Source organism: Marmota flaviventris, chromosome 12 (genome assembly GCF_047511675.1).
Source record: "Marmota flaviventris isolate mMarFla1 chromosome 12, mMarFla1.hap1, whole genome shotgun sequence".
Taxonomy (NCBI): domain Eukaryota; kingdom Metazoa; phylum Chordata; class Mammalia; order Rodentia; family Sciuridae; genus Marmota; species Marmota flaviventris.
The window spans coordinates 37,216,107-37,229,683 of NC_092509.1; the positions used below are offsets into that span (position 1 = coordinate 37,216,107).

At 39.6% G+C, this 13,577-nt stretch overlaps 1 protein-coding gene across 2 annotated transcripts in view; it reads left to right on the plus strand.

Annotated features, from left to right (window-relative positions):
* Rsu1 (Ras suppressor protein 1) overlaps positions 1-13,577 on the plus strand; it is a 185,392-nt gene that overhangs the window by 36,083 nt on the left and 135,732 nt on the right. For both annotated transcript variants that reach the window (XM_027928468.3, XM_027928467.3), the window contains exons 4-7: positions 2,229-2,349; positions 8,219-8,337; positions 9,985-10,067; positions 10,339-10,453. In XM_027928468.3, coding sequence (XP_027784269.1) covers positions 2,229-2,349; positions 8,219-8,337; positions 9,985-10,067; positions 10,339-10,453 — 438 coding nt within the window. The remainder of the gene's footprint in view (positions 1-2,228; positions 2,350-8,218; positions 8,338-9,984; positions 10,068-10,338; positions 10,454-13,577) is intronic.

Genomic DNA, 13,577 nt, shown 5'->3' on the forward strand with positions numbered 1-13,577 from the left:
CTTTAGACCAGCATTTAATTGCATTGACAGAGTAACTTTGGGGAGGCGGCAGTAATTCTGGCCACATTATTCTTGGTTTGTGGCTAAATTGAGATCATCATTTTCTCCTGGTTTCACTAACTTTCTTTATTGCTCTTCAAGCTAATCAGATGAGTGTAGTGAGAGTAGGCTTAGTGGTAGCTGGAGGCTGAACCAGGGGAAAGCTGGGTAAGTGCAACTCACTTATGGTCAAGCAGGGAACAGGGGAAGATGACGCCCAGCGACCCAGCGGGCAAAACCAGATGACTTACTCGGTAATTATTTACAATAAAGTGAGCACCTAAAATCTTACCTGTACTGTCCACATTGTACAGGTAAGATTCATGTATTGGTGTCCAAGAGTAATTTTGGAGGTGACTCGCAGCTGCCCAGATTATTCCATGAAAATCTGTGTTTATTTCCAGCCACTTCTGGAATCATTGCAAGGCCCAGTCACTGGATTACTGCCCCCTGCTGGTGGGTCTTAGTCCAGAATGATCCATAGTCTTCATTTCCTCCTTGGAACGAAAACATTTACCAAGTCTCACCACTAAAAGAAGTCAGGTCATTGATGCCTTAGGTATTTCTTAACACTGAAAAATGATTCCTCAGAACTGATGTGAGTGTAGTGTGCCTGTTCTCTTTACCTTTTCTTCTGGGAGTATCAGCTGGTGTTCTTGGAACTGCTATCCCCTTAAATATTTCAGATGCGTGTTTGGATTTTTACACCCTCCTTGGTAGTGGTTCTAAGCATAACTGCCCTGGGTTCTGAGTTTAGGTATGACCAGCCGGCAGGCAGGTTGGCTTTCCCGGGAGGGACTTGTGGGAAGGAACCACACTCACACGAGACATGACCCACTTCCTTGTGCTGGACTTAGGCTTGTGTCAACAATTCCACTTACCTGAGTAGTCTTGGTATTAGAGTTCACATGAACCATGGGCAAGCTCAGGGCACGTACAAAATGTTTGTAGAAAAACTGAATAGCAAATGGATAGGAAAATGACAATTTATTGAAAGACTCTCTGCTGTCAAATTAAGATTTGGACAGTTGTCTGTCAGTGTCCTTGGGGACCTGGCTCCAGAAGCCCCTTGAATAACAAAATCTAAGAATAGTCAAGTCCCTTATATAAAATAACAGTATTTATTTATAACCTACACACATATACTTTAAGTCCTTTCTAGGTGACATAATATCTAATATGATGTAAATACTATATAAATAGTTATAATACTGCATTATTTACGGAATAATGACCAGGAAAAAAAGTCTCTGTATATTCGGTACAGATGCATTTTTTCCCCAATATTTTTGATCCACGGTTGGTTGAATTCATGGATGAGGCATATATTGATGCTGAGGCTGCCTGAACTTTGGAGGTAACGATGCCTTTGGCTTTTACATTGGTTGTTTGCAGGTCTAGAATATCAGGAATGAGGGACCCTTTTGGATCCCTGGTGGTTTATTTTTCCTTTGATCTGCATACTTCTATTCATAGCATGCTACTGAGTTGGCTTTTTGTATTTCTGTATAATAACATTGTATTGATCAGTTTCTAATCTGATGTGACCCGTGTGTGTGTGTGTGTGTGTGTGTGTGTGTGTGTATTGATCAAAGCATATTACTCCAGAGGCCAAAAGTCAGAAACCATGTAGTCTGAATATTTGATCAGTTAAGGGTGAAGCTGGAATTGTGATTTAGTACAACGTTAAAGACAACAGCTCTTCAGATACTGGTTTGTTTAAAAAGGCTTGAATGCATCATCACTCAGGAAGGGACTTGGGGGTTTGCCATCTTTCTTCTGGTGGAGATGCATGGGAACAGAAAGGAAGAAAACAATTGTGCTTACTCGACATAGGATGATTGGACGTATATATACTTAGTAATATTCACTTTAGGCTGCCTGTGGCACAGAAATTCTTTTTTGTCCTTTCTTGTTCCCTGCTCTCCTCTTCACTGTCCATCTGATTTGAATGATGCCAAGAATTTTTTTTATCTAATTGTACAGGGAGGAAACACACCCACTTCTGCTCTGTGGTGAGTTAGTTCCTAAGAAAATCCTACACAAAACCTATAAGACCTGTGTGTGAGTTGGAGAGTCACGTTGGAGTTTCATTTCTCCTTCCTTTGAAAGAAAAGTGGAATGTGTTGCTGGCATTCCTGGCTAGGAGGGAGGTTCCTGGATTCTCACTCTACACTTTGTTTTCATAGCTGTGCCACCAAACATAGCCGAACTGAAGAACTTGGAAGTGCTTAACTTTTTTAATAACCAGATTGAGGAGCTGCCCACACAGATCAGCAGCCTTCAGAAACTCAAACACCTGAACCTTGGGTGAGTACTGGAGGGTGGGAGAGGAAAGGAAGGTGAGGGAGGAAGTGGAAGGGAAGCCCAGCGTGGGGGCGGGGGCGACTGCCATTTATAGTATTGCACAGAAGTGGATTTCTAATTTCTTTTTATGTTTTAGGTTATCAAAAAAGTTTTATTGTTTTAATATATCCTTTCAATGGCCTGCATTAGTGCAGATCTACTTGAGAGCTAATTGAGAAGCTAATTGTTGGCACAATAAGGGAGTTTTTTTACTGTATTTTGTTTCCAATAAAATTTTATTTCAGTTGTGTTGACCAGGAAGGGACTTATTTGGCTAACATTAACTGCCCAGACAAGTCATAATATAGCTGCTCCCCTGCCCACCCTGTACTAAGTAGAAATAGCTTACAAAGTACCTTCTTACCAATTTGAAGTTGGACATTTGTCCATTCCCTAAAGCCACCTCATTAACTCTTGAAATTCTTCTGTGTCCTTAGGTTAGTCTTCCTTTATGCAGGGGGATGGGTAGCTGAGTTTGCAGAACCAAGTAACAGTGAATAATAATAATACCTAGTATTCCTACCTTGCTTTGCAGTTTTCAGAGTCCTCCCTCCAGCATTTGACCCCTCAATATTTGTGGGGTGGGGAGGACAGACTTTAATGCTTTTATTTCACAGAGAGGAAGCCAAGCCCTTCCCAAGGGGTTAAGTGACTTGTTCTTGATAACCCGAGGTCAGTGGCTGAGCTGGGGAGAGTTTCATTGGTTTGGGTCCATGCGTTCTCCGTAGATGCCAACCAGAACTTCCACTTCTGAATTCTGTCTCCACCATCATAGGTATTAGATGAAACTGCCCACTGATGCTTTATTTTTTGTGCGAAGTAATATATTAATTAAATTGTATCCACTAAATGCTCCAGTTAAGCTAACGATTTACGTGGAGTGGCAATAGAAGCTGACCAGGTATTTATTAATTAAATAGGAAACAATTATGGAAAAAAAAAGTCTCATTCATGAAATGAGTATTAGTTCATTCTTACCTCTGGGGGTGTAGGTAGACGGTGTTATTTTGATGTTCACTCTGGCTGAGACACCGTCTTTCTAAGAGCATTCTTTTCCAAATGTATGAAAGGAAATGGAGTTTAAAGGAGAGCGAGACCTTGCTTTATTTATTTTTTTTAATATTTATTTTTTAGTTGTAGTTGGACACAGCACCTTTATTTTATTTATTTTTATGTGGTGCTGAGGATTGAACCCAGAGCCTTGCACGTGCTAGGTGAGCGCTCTACCACTGAGCTACAACCCCATCCCCTTATTTATTTATTTTTGAATGGGTTGTATTTTTTATTTGTTTGTTTATTTTTTAAATTTTCTTAGTTGTTGATGGACTTTTATTTTATTCACTTATTTATATGTAGTTCTGAGAATCTAACCCAGTACCTCACACATGTGAGGCAAGCGTTCTACCACTGAGTCAAAGCCGCAACCCCATATTTTTGTTTTTTCCATATTTTATTGGTACATTATAGTTGTACATAAGGCGGAATTTGTTGTTACATATTCAGATGTTGTTACATATGCACACAGTATGAATTTGGCCCCTGTCATTCCCCAGAATTTCCCATTTCCCTACCCCTAATCCCTTTCCCCTCCGCTATTGATCTCCCTTTGATATTCATTAGATGCCTTAACATATCTTTATTTTTCTTTTTCCTCTGTAGCTTCCACATATGAGAGAGAACACAGTACCCTTAACCCTTCTGAGTTTGGCTAATTTTGCTTAATCTAATGGTCTCATGTTCCATTTATTTTCCTGCAAATAACATGATTTCATTTTTCTTTATGGCTGAATAATCTCCAGTTTGTATATATCCCACATTTTCTTTATCCATTCATCCATTGGAGAACACCTAGGCTGATTCCATGGTTTATGTATTATGAGTTGTGCTGCTATAAACGTGGGTATGATGTGTTACTATAGTATGATGACTTTAACTCTTCAGGACAAATAGTGAGGAGTGGTTTGTGTGGGTCACATGGTGGTCCCATTCCTAGTCTTTTGAGTAGCTTCCATACTGGTTTCCACAGTAGCAACCTATTTTTCTTGCTGAAATCTGGAGATGGTATCCCATCAGGCAACGGAGAAAAGAGAGGCTCCTACATTTTAAATCTTGTTTTTGAAGATTATTAAGTCCTAATGTATAATTTGTATGTAAGTAAGAAGCTAAAATTAGACATGTATGTACATTCTTACTGTTAATTCATTCATTTATTAAGGTAGTTCTGTATATCTCCATCACTATGTATCTGGTGAGCAGGACATAGTAGTTATTATTGTTACTATAACTTTTTTCTTTTTTCATATATTTCTTGTCATGTAAGTTCCTATTCTATGTCAGGAGCTTTTGCTAGTCTTGGGGTTGCAATGTGAAAATCATGGTTTGCGTCTTAGGCATGAGAGCAGGGCCTGTGGGCAGTCAGCAGCAATGGTCCAGCAGGGTCACAGGTGTGCTGGGGCAAGTAGGGCCACAGAGGGAGCAGAGAGGAGCAGGCTGGCCTTCCTGTGGTCCTCAGAAGGGCTCACATAGGTGGGATTGGAGTTGAGGCTTGAGGCCCGAGAAGGAATTTATCAGAAAGCAGCAAGACATTTACTAGAAGCAGCAAGACATCTCGGGTTGATAAAGTGACATATTTAAAACTCAGAGCACTGTACCACATGTCCTACAAAGTCTTATTGCAAGTTTATTTGTGTTGCTGAGTGTCAAGTGTGCGACAAGGGATGATTGGTGAGAGGCAAGGCTATAGACAATCATGAATGTGTCTCTGCTGCTCCTTTGTTTGGGGAGGATGGCACTGGGGATTCAACCCAGGGTACTTGACCTCTGAGCTACATCCCCTGACTTTTTTATTTTTATTTTGAGGCAGGGTCTCACTAAGTTGCCCAGGCTTGAACTTGGAATCATCCTGTCTCAGCATCCCAAGTAGGTGGGATTACAGGGTACACACCATGCCCTGCTCTGCTGTTCATTTAATGAGTTTATTGAACTCCCAGCCAGGTATCAGGTATTATTCTCAGTACTACTTACCAGCCCATACAGAGCTCATGTTACAGTTTAGGAACCTAACTATAAACAAATAGACGTCAATCGTGGCAGAGAGTCAAAAGTGCCATTGAAGGGAGCTTTGATTTTTATCCTGCTGAACATTGAGAAGTTTGCGCAGCAGATTAGTGGATATGAGAAGAGGTCAGATTTTTGTATGAAAGATCAGTGTGGAGGATGATTGGCAGGGGCTGGAATGCAGATCGGGAGGCCATTGAGAACACCAGTTTGGTATTCCTGGGGAACTAGGGTGGTGATGGTGGAGGCAGGAGAAGGATTTCGTGGGGAAAACATGAGGAAAACTGAAGACAGTAACAGAGGGGATGGGGGGATACCCAGAGCTGTGTTGGGCAGCTAAAATAGAAATATAAATGGAGATAAGTTTGGGAAGATAATGAGCTTGGGTTTTATTCAGTTGGATTTGAGGTTCCGTAGGACAGAGTGGTAAACTTTTGTTTTTCATTATGTACGTCTTAGTTTTACTTGTTCTCTTTGGAGTTTGCTTTTTTGGCTCTTGGTGTTTTATCAATTGTACAAACCTTTCTGTATTTAATTGCATAGTTGCATAGGTGGGGTCGTCAAAGTTTGCACCAAAGTTTTTAGTTCTCTGAAAAAGAAATCAGGATAGATTTCAATAAAGGAACTCTATCCTCAAATGGTGTAAAGAATTATACACAGACAGCAAGACAAGGTTAAGACAAATTGTAGAGAGGATTCCTTAGAATAAGCAGCCAGAATAAAAATAGGCCCTCAGGAGACTATAAAACTGAGCAGTTAGGCCACACGTATTTAGGGTCTAAAGGGGACACTCAACCAGAATTTACTTTTAAAGTTGTATAATTTGCTGTTTATTCTGATGCTCACAAGACCAGCTATTCTGGAATAATTTTGGACCTGATTGATTGCTAGAGTTCATCTCACTCACACTTAGTAGTTAATGAATCAAGTGAAATACTGGACATAAATGTGCTTCACAAATTGTGAATTCATAGAAAATATGAGTAAATTTTGTTCATGATAGTAAATAGTCATTGAGGTCATTTGCCTTGTGTGAATTCCACCTGGAACTTTCCTGCCTGAGAGACAGAATCCACTTTCTTCTGGTTTCCCCTTCAACTGTCCTTCTTGTGAGGCCTGATTGGTGGAGCTGGACAGCACTGGATCTGTTAGGAGAAGGATTGGTGACTAGAATGACCTTTATTATCACGTCCCTCCACATTTTGGTAATTGTCAACTTGTATTAAAGCTTTTTAATTGGCTTTTAAGTTTGCTCAGGGGGACAGTCCTAAATTTATCAATTGTATAAACCTTTCTGTATTTAATTGCATAGTTGCATAGGTGGGGTCCTAAAATTTACCATCTTAACCATTTAGCAGTATATGTTCGAGTCAGTGGTAAATATTTTCACATTGTTGTGCAACCAATCTCTAGAAGTTTCTGGTTTTGCAGGCCTGAAACTCTATACCCAATAAACAACTCCTTCCCTCTTCTCCCAGCCCCTGGCAGAAAACACTCTAATTGCAGATGGTTTTCAATCTTAGTAATTGTACATCAGAAAATTGATATCCTCCTCCCATTAAAAAGAATAAATGAAGTAGCCAGGTGTAGTGGCACATGCCTATAATCTCAGTGACCCAGGATGCTAAGGCAGGAGGATTGCAGGTTCAAGGCCAGCCTCAGCAACTTAGCAAGGCCATATCTCAATACAAAAAGTAAAAAGAGCTGAGGATGTAGCTTAGTAGTAAAGCATCCTTGGGTTCAGTCCCTGATACCAAACCAAACAAAAACCAGACACACACACACACACACGCACACACACACACACGCACACACACACACACACGAATAAATGAAATAAAAAGTCCAAAATTGTGAAGTATTATTGATACATTTGTAGAGAAGTTTTTCTCTAGGTGACAGATATTTTGTGATAGTTTGTTTCTACATAAAACCGTAATTGAAATTGACCATTGGAGAATATGAGTACAAGAAATTTTCAAATGTGTCACAAAAATATATATTCTCTGATAAAAATTATTATACCATGTGAGTGACAAAAATTATTATACCATGTGAGATAAATATATTGCATGATCTCACTTATGTGTAGGATGTAGAAACCCAAATTCTCCAGGTGCATTGATACATGCCTGTAATCCCAGCTACTCCAGACACTGGGACAGAGGTCACAAATTCAAGACCAACCTCAGCAATTTAGCTGGACCCTTTCCCAAAATAAAGGGGACTAGGGATGTAGCTCAGTGGTAGCACCCCTGGGTTTAATCCCCAGTGGGGAAAAAAAAGAAGAAGAAGAAAAAATGTTAAACTCAGAATAAAATGGGGGCTACCAGAGTCCCAGTGGAAGGGGGAGTGGGGAGATGTTAGTCAAAGCACATAAAATTTCGGTCAGACGGGGAGTGAATATTGTGCATCATGGTGACGAATGGCTTATTTGAAAGTTGCTGAGAGTAGTGTATGTGTTTGTATGAGTGTGTTTACATACTCATACATGCTCAAACTATATCTAAGAGGTAATACGTATGGGTGATAGCTTGATTTAGCTGTTTGACTTTGTACCCATTGCCCCATGCTGCTCAGCATTAGTATGTGCAATTCTTACTTGTCAGTTAAAGAAATTTAATAATAAAAATTTGAAAAGTAACATAAAATGCCCCTAGAATCTTGGCATCCCTTGTAGACCCTCAGCCTGTCCAACCAGGTTTAGTGTGAATATGCAGTATTGCGTGTAAACATATTTTGCATGTGATGACAGGTTTTTCTCTCCCAATGACAGGATGAACAGGCTGAACACTCTGCCTCGAGGATTTGGCTCTCTTCCAGCTCTCGAGGTCCTGGACCTGACTTACAACAACTTGAGTGAAAATTCTCTTCCTGGAAATTTCTTTTACCTTAGTAAGAAACTTTTTATTCTATAAATCTTTTTAACATGGTACTTTGCATTCTAAGAGTGAAATTTATTTGCCAGGGCCCAAACTCTTAAGAGAAATTATGAGACATATATATTTTTTTTCTTTACAGACTCCTTTTGAATATTCCTTCATAGCTCAGCAGTATGTATATTTGATATATAGTTATCTGACACCTCTGGGCAGGAGTGGACTTAGTAACGTCATATTAACTTTCTGAGAGAGATTTTTGTACTAAATGAGATCAAGTCTCACATTTAGCTAAGAAATTTGACTTTCTTTTTTAAGAATATGCCAGAAAAAAAAAAAGGACTCCCATGTTGCTATTAATTTTTTGTAGGATATTTGCTTAAAGATATTCCAGACAATTATTTATGAAAATACCATTAATAAACTGTTAACAGAATTTTAAAATTTTCTAGCCAGGATTCTGGTTTTAAGCCTTATAAAAAATACTTTACTGGTGTTGTCAGTTTTTCCAGTACGCAAACATGAAGCAATTGTTGGTAATAGATGAATATACTTTATCTTTTTATATACAAACAAACTTCTTGTTGCAGGTACTCCTTAAAGTTAGGAAAAACTTAATTTTCTAGGAACTCATGAAATATTTAGGAAAAGATTGCCTCCTTTAAATGAATATTCTACTTCTCCAAATAGCTACATCTCAGGCTTGCAGAAAATCTGAATTTTCCGAGGTAGCCTCTAGAATTTCAGTTTTTATATTGTGTACACTGCTTTTCCCAGACTTTCCCAAGCACATGAAACCGATTTGAAAATATTTTCTTTCTTTGGCCAAGTTTATATTGTCTGTGTTACATATATTAACGTATAGTTCTGCCAAATTTTAAAAGAGAATACCTGTAAATACATTTTTTTAAAAGCATACATCTAATTATAACTCCCCTTTTTTATTGTGGACAATTGATGCTTTAGAATTTCAGACTTCAGTGCTTTGGGGTCAAAGCATCACTTTGTAATTGTGAACAAAGTGCCTCCTGGTAATTCTCCTGAGGTTGGGCTTCACTCTTGCTCCATGACATCATTTCAGCCCTTTTGTCTTCATATTTTTGTCATTAAGGCTATGGGAGCAAGGATCAGCAGTTAGTCTGACAGTGGAAGCCATGAGCCTTGGTTATGACTCCCATCACCAAAAGCCTTCATTTCCTTATTTATTTTGAGCATCTCTCTGTTTACATAAGAAAACTCTATTGTGACACAGTTTACATGAAAGAGCCCTTTTGCTCTAGGTGTTCATGTAAGTGACACAGTGGTTCTCTTTGTCTCATTTTGGATGCAAATGGAGTGATAAACTTGAATCAGAAGTAATAGAGAAAAATAGCTATCTTTCCCGAAAATGCATTGAAACTCTGTGCCAAAAACTGCGAGTGGTGCCCACAGTTTTTAATTGTGTCAGTCCTCTTGGATATAGATGTTTTCCTGGACACACCAGCTACACAATCAGCCAGTAAATCTGAGTTTGACCTGCTTGTTATTATAGTAAGCCCTAGGTATGTCACAGGCTTTTCACCAAGCCAGGGTTATTAATCAAAGCTGACTCCCTTGTATTGATCAGACCTCAAATGGTTGGGTTCCATGCCACCCTGTTTATATATTGCTGTTTAATTTGCAGCCACCCTGCGTGCACTCTATCTAAGTGACAACGATTTTGAAATCCTGCCGCCAGATATTGGGAAGCTCACAAAGTTGCAGATAGTAAGTAATTTATCTAAATTCTTAGAAAATCAATTCACTTCTGCAGCCCTTGTAGGAGTAGAATCAAGTCAATTTGAGCAGGAGTGAGGTTTGTTTTGCAGGAATGAGCCACGACTCCTGCTACTGTTTCTTGTTTAGCCACAGACACTTGTAAATAAATTGAAGGGATTGAGCCTGAGAAGGAGAGAGGGCATGGAAGAGGACAAGAGTTTCAGTCGAGTACCTCGTTGTGAGAAATTGTTTTGACAACTCCTTGTTTTCTTGTATTTAGCTCAGCCTTAGGGATAACGACCTGATCTCACTGCCTAAGGAAATCGGGGAGCTAACGCAGCTTAAGGAGCTCCACATTCAGGGGAACCGCTTGACCGTTCTGCCCCCAGAACTAGGTAAGACTGCTGACGGATGGTCTGGGTCTTGGGTTACATTAATAATAATTATCCAAATGCAGCAATTCCAAACGACTGCTCTCCTCCTCTTGGCAAACCCTACTCCCAGGCACCCGATTCTCATCATCTCAGGGCCATTTGTCATTGACCAGAGTCAGCCATTGAGGGTTTGACCTGCTCAGCTGCTGTGTTCTACACCTGGAGTGTCCAGCATCTCAGAAGCTGCTGATGGATGCTGACCCAGCTCAGCAGAACCTGTGTGGTGTCATGGGAAGAGCTGGGGTGTAGTAATGGTCTTATTTATAGCGCTTCATTTCCTAGCTGGGTATGCCTTCTAGGTTCTGATTGGGTTATTAATGACTTACCAAAGTATCACTCTTACTTTTCTTTAATCCTCTATTTTTTTTTCCTTGCCCCTAAAAACTTACCACATAAAAAGTATTAGTTCTATTCCATGGAAAATGCCTTTTCCAGTCATGAATTTGGTTCTGTCCCGGTTCCGTCTCCAGTGAGAATTGTTAAATGGGGTCTGTAAGAATTCTTTGGTCCTATTCCTGGCTGCTGAGTCTCAGTCCCCCTCCTGGTCTTCCTAGTGGCCCAGGGTGGATGTTGGCTGTCCTCACATGCAGACCTCCCAATCAGCAGTTGGGTTACTGAGGTTGTGCTGTCCCCATCCCCCCAACCACAGATGTTAGCACTCCTGCAAAGAGTACATTCATCACATCTTTCCTCTCCTGAGTCTTTCTGTCATTTCTTCAGTCTTTTGAATCATATTTTCTCGAATTTTGACTATTTGCTTTTCCGCACTCAAATGCTGTAATTTTAAAAAAACTGCATTTACCTCATATTTCTTTGAGAAAACAGTTCTTTATATTGGTGTGGTGGTTTTAAAGAGGGCAGCTATTATACACTGAAATGTAAGTACCAGGAGGACAGGGACGTTTTCTTATCTGTTCCCTGCTATACCCCCAGTGCCTACACGTGCCAGGCTGGAGGGATACACTCGAGGAAAATTTACTAAATTTGTTAATGGAACAAGAACCTTGGAGCCAGGCACAGTGGCACACGCCTTCAATCCCAGCGGCTTGGGAAGCTGAGGCAGGAAGATCTCGAGTTCAAAGCCAGCCTTCAACAACTTAGCTAATGGCCCTAAGCAACTCAGTGAGACCTGTCTCTAAATAAAATGTAAAAATAGGGTTGGGGATATGGCTTAGAGGTTAAGAGCCCCTGGGTTCAATCTACAGTACTGAAAAAAATCACATCAATGTTTATTATAGCATAATTCACAATAGCTAAACTCTGGAATCAACCTAGTTGCCCTTCAGTAGATGAATGGATAAAAAAAAATGTGGCATATATACACAATGAAATATTACTCAGCAATAAAAGAGAATAAAATCATGGCATTTGCAGGTAAATGGATGGAGTTAGAGAAGATGATGCTAAATGAAGTTAGCCAATCCCAAAAACCCAAATGCCAAATGTTTTCTCTGATATAAGGAGGCTGATTCATAGTGGGGTAGGGAGAGGGAGCATGGGAGGAATAGACGAACTCTAGATAGGGCAGAGGGGTTGGAGAGGAAGGGAGGGGGCATGGGGTTGGAAATGATGGTGGACATTATTAAATGTGATGAACATTATTATCCAAAGTACATGTATGAAGACACGAATTGGTGTGAATATACTTTGTATACAACCAGAGATATGAAAAATTGTGCTCTATATGTGTAATAAGAATTGTAATGCATTCTGCTGTCATATATAAATAAAAAATAATTAAAAAAAAAGAAATGAAAAAAGCATAGAACCTTGGGTCCTTGGACAGCAAGGTGTTAGGAAGACTGTGAGCAGGCAAAGTGTGACCTCTGCCTGGAGCTGTGCTGTCCAGTACGGAAGCCTTTGGCCACATTTCAGATGCTCAGTGGCTGGTGGTGGCACTGTAGGTACATGCACATAGAGCACACTCCTGACAGAACGGAGTTCTGCTGGGAAGTACATAATTTCATGGAATGAACGCAAAGTTTGACCTCCAATTTGACCATCTCCTTCTGTTCCATTATTGGGGTTTGACCAGAAAGATTTCTTTTATGATTTTAAGGACTGACGAGTAACTTAGCACTTTTTCTTTACTGAGTTACATGTCGTCAAGTCCTGCCTTGGAAGAGACAAAGTACAGGATCCAGAAAAGCTTTTTGGCAAAAAAAGAAACAAACAAAAAATGAAGGCAAAAAACTTCTTGTCAAAATAGAGATTTTGTGCAGTGATTGTTAACCGTAGATGCTAGCATTAACCATGTTTTGGAAGTTATTGCAGACTACCAATACTGTTTTCTCCCTAACCTACTGAATCTGAGCTTCATGTGTAGATGAATCCTTGTGTAATATGATAAAGGCCACTGATACTTGTCACATGTCTCCTTGGTTAATGTCCTTGGAAGAAATGGAAATATAAATGGGTATTTTCTTGCTCTTTTAGTTCGTTTTTCAAGTCATGAGGCCATGTAGGATATTTGATTAAACAATTATTTTACTAGATGGTAATTATTAGAAAAATTCCTAGTTGAACCAATGCATGCCTGCTCATTTATTTTTTAATCTGAATCCTGTTACTTAGTTTATTTAAATTCTCTATGTCAATATTTCTATTAAATTCTTCAATACCAAATTATATTTTGTTTTTATTCAGAAGTACAATTGAAGGGAAAGTCTTTCAATGACGAGCTACACCTAGCAAAACTTGTTTGATGGAATTTTTTCTATTGTGTTAAGAGATGCTTAGTTGGAAATATATGCTAACCCCCCTGGGAGTTTCTTACACATCTAAACTCAACATGCTCAAGATGAATACAACTAACTAACTTACTTAGTTACTTTCTTTCTTCCTCCCTTTCTTTCTATTGAACCCAGGACCTTTAACCACTGAGCTACATCCCTGCCCACCCCTTTTAAAAAATTTTTTTAAAGATAGGGTCTCACTATGGTACTCAGCACCTCACTAAGTTGCTGAGGCTGGCTATGAACTTGCGATCCTCCTGACTCAGCCTCCTGAGTGGCTGGGGTTACAGGCATGTGCCACCATGCCTGGGTATTTTTGAACAGTGATTATTTTCAGTCAAGAATGATGT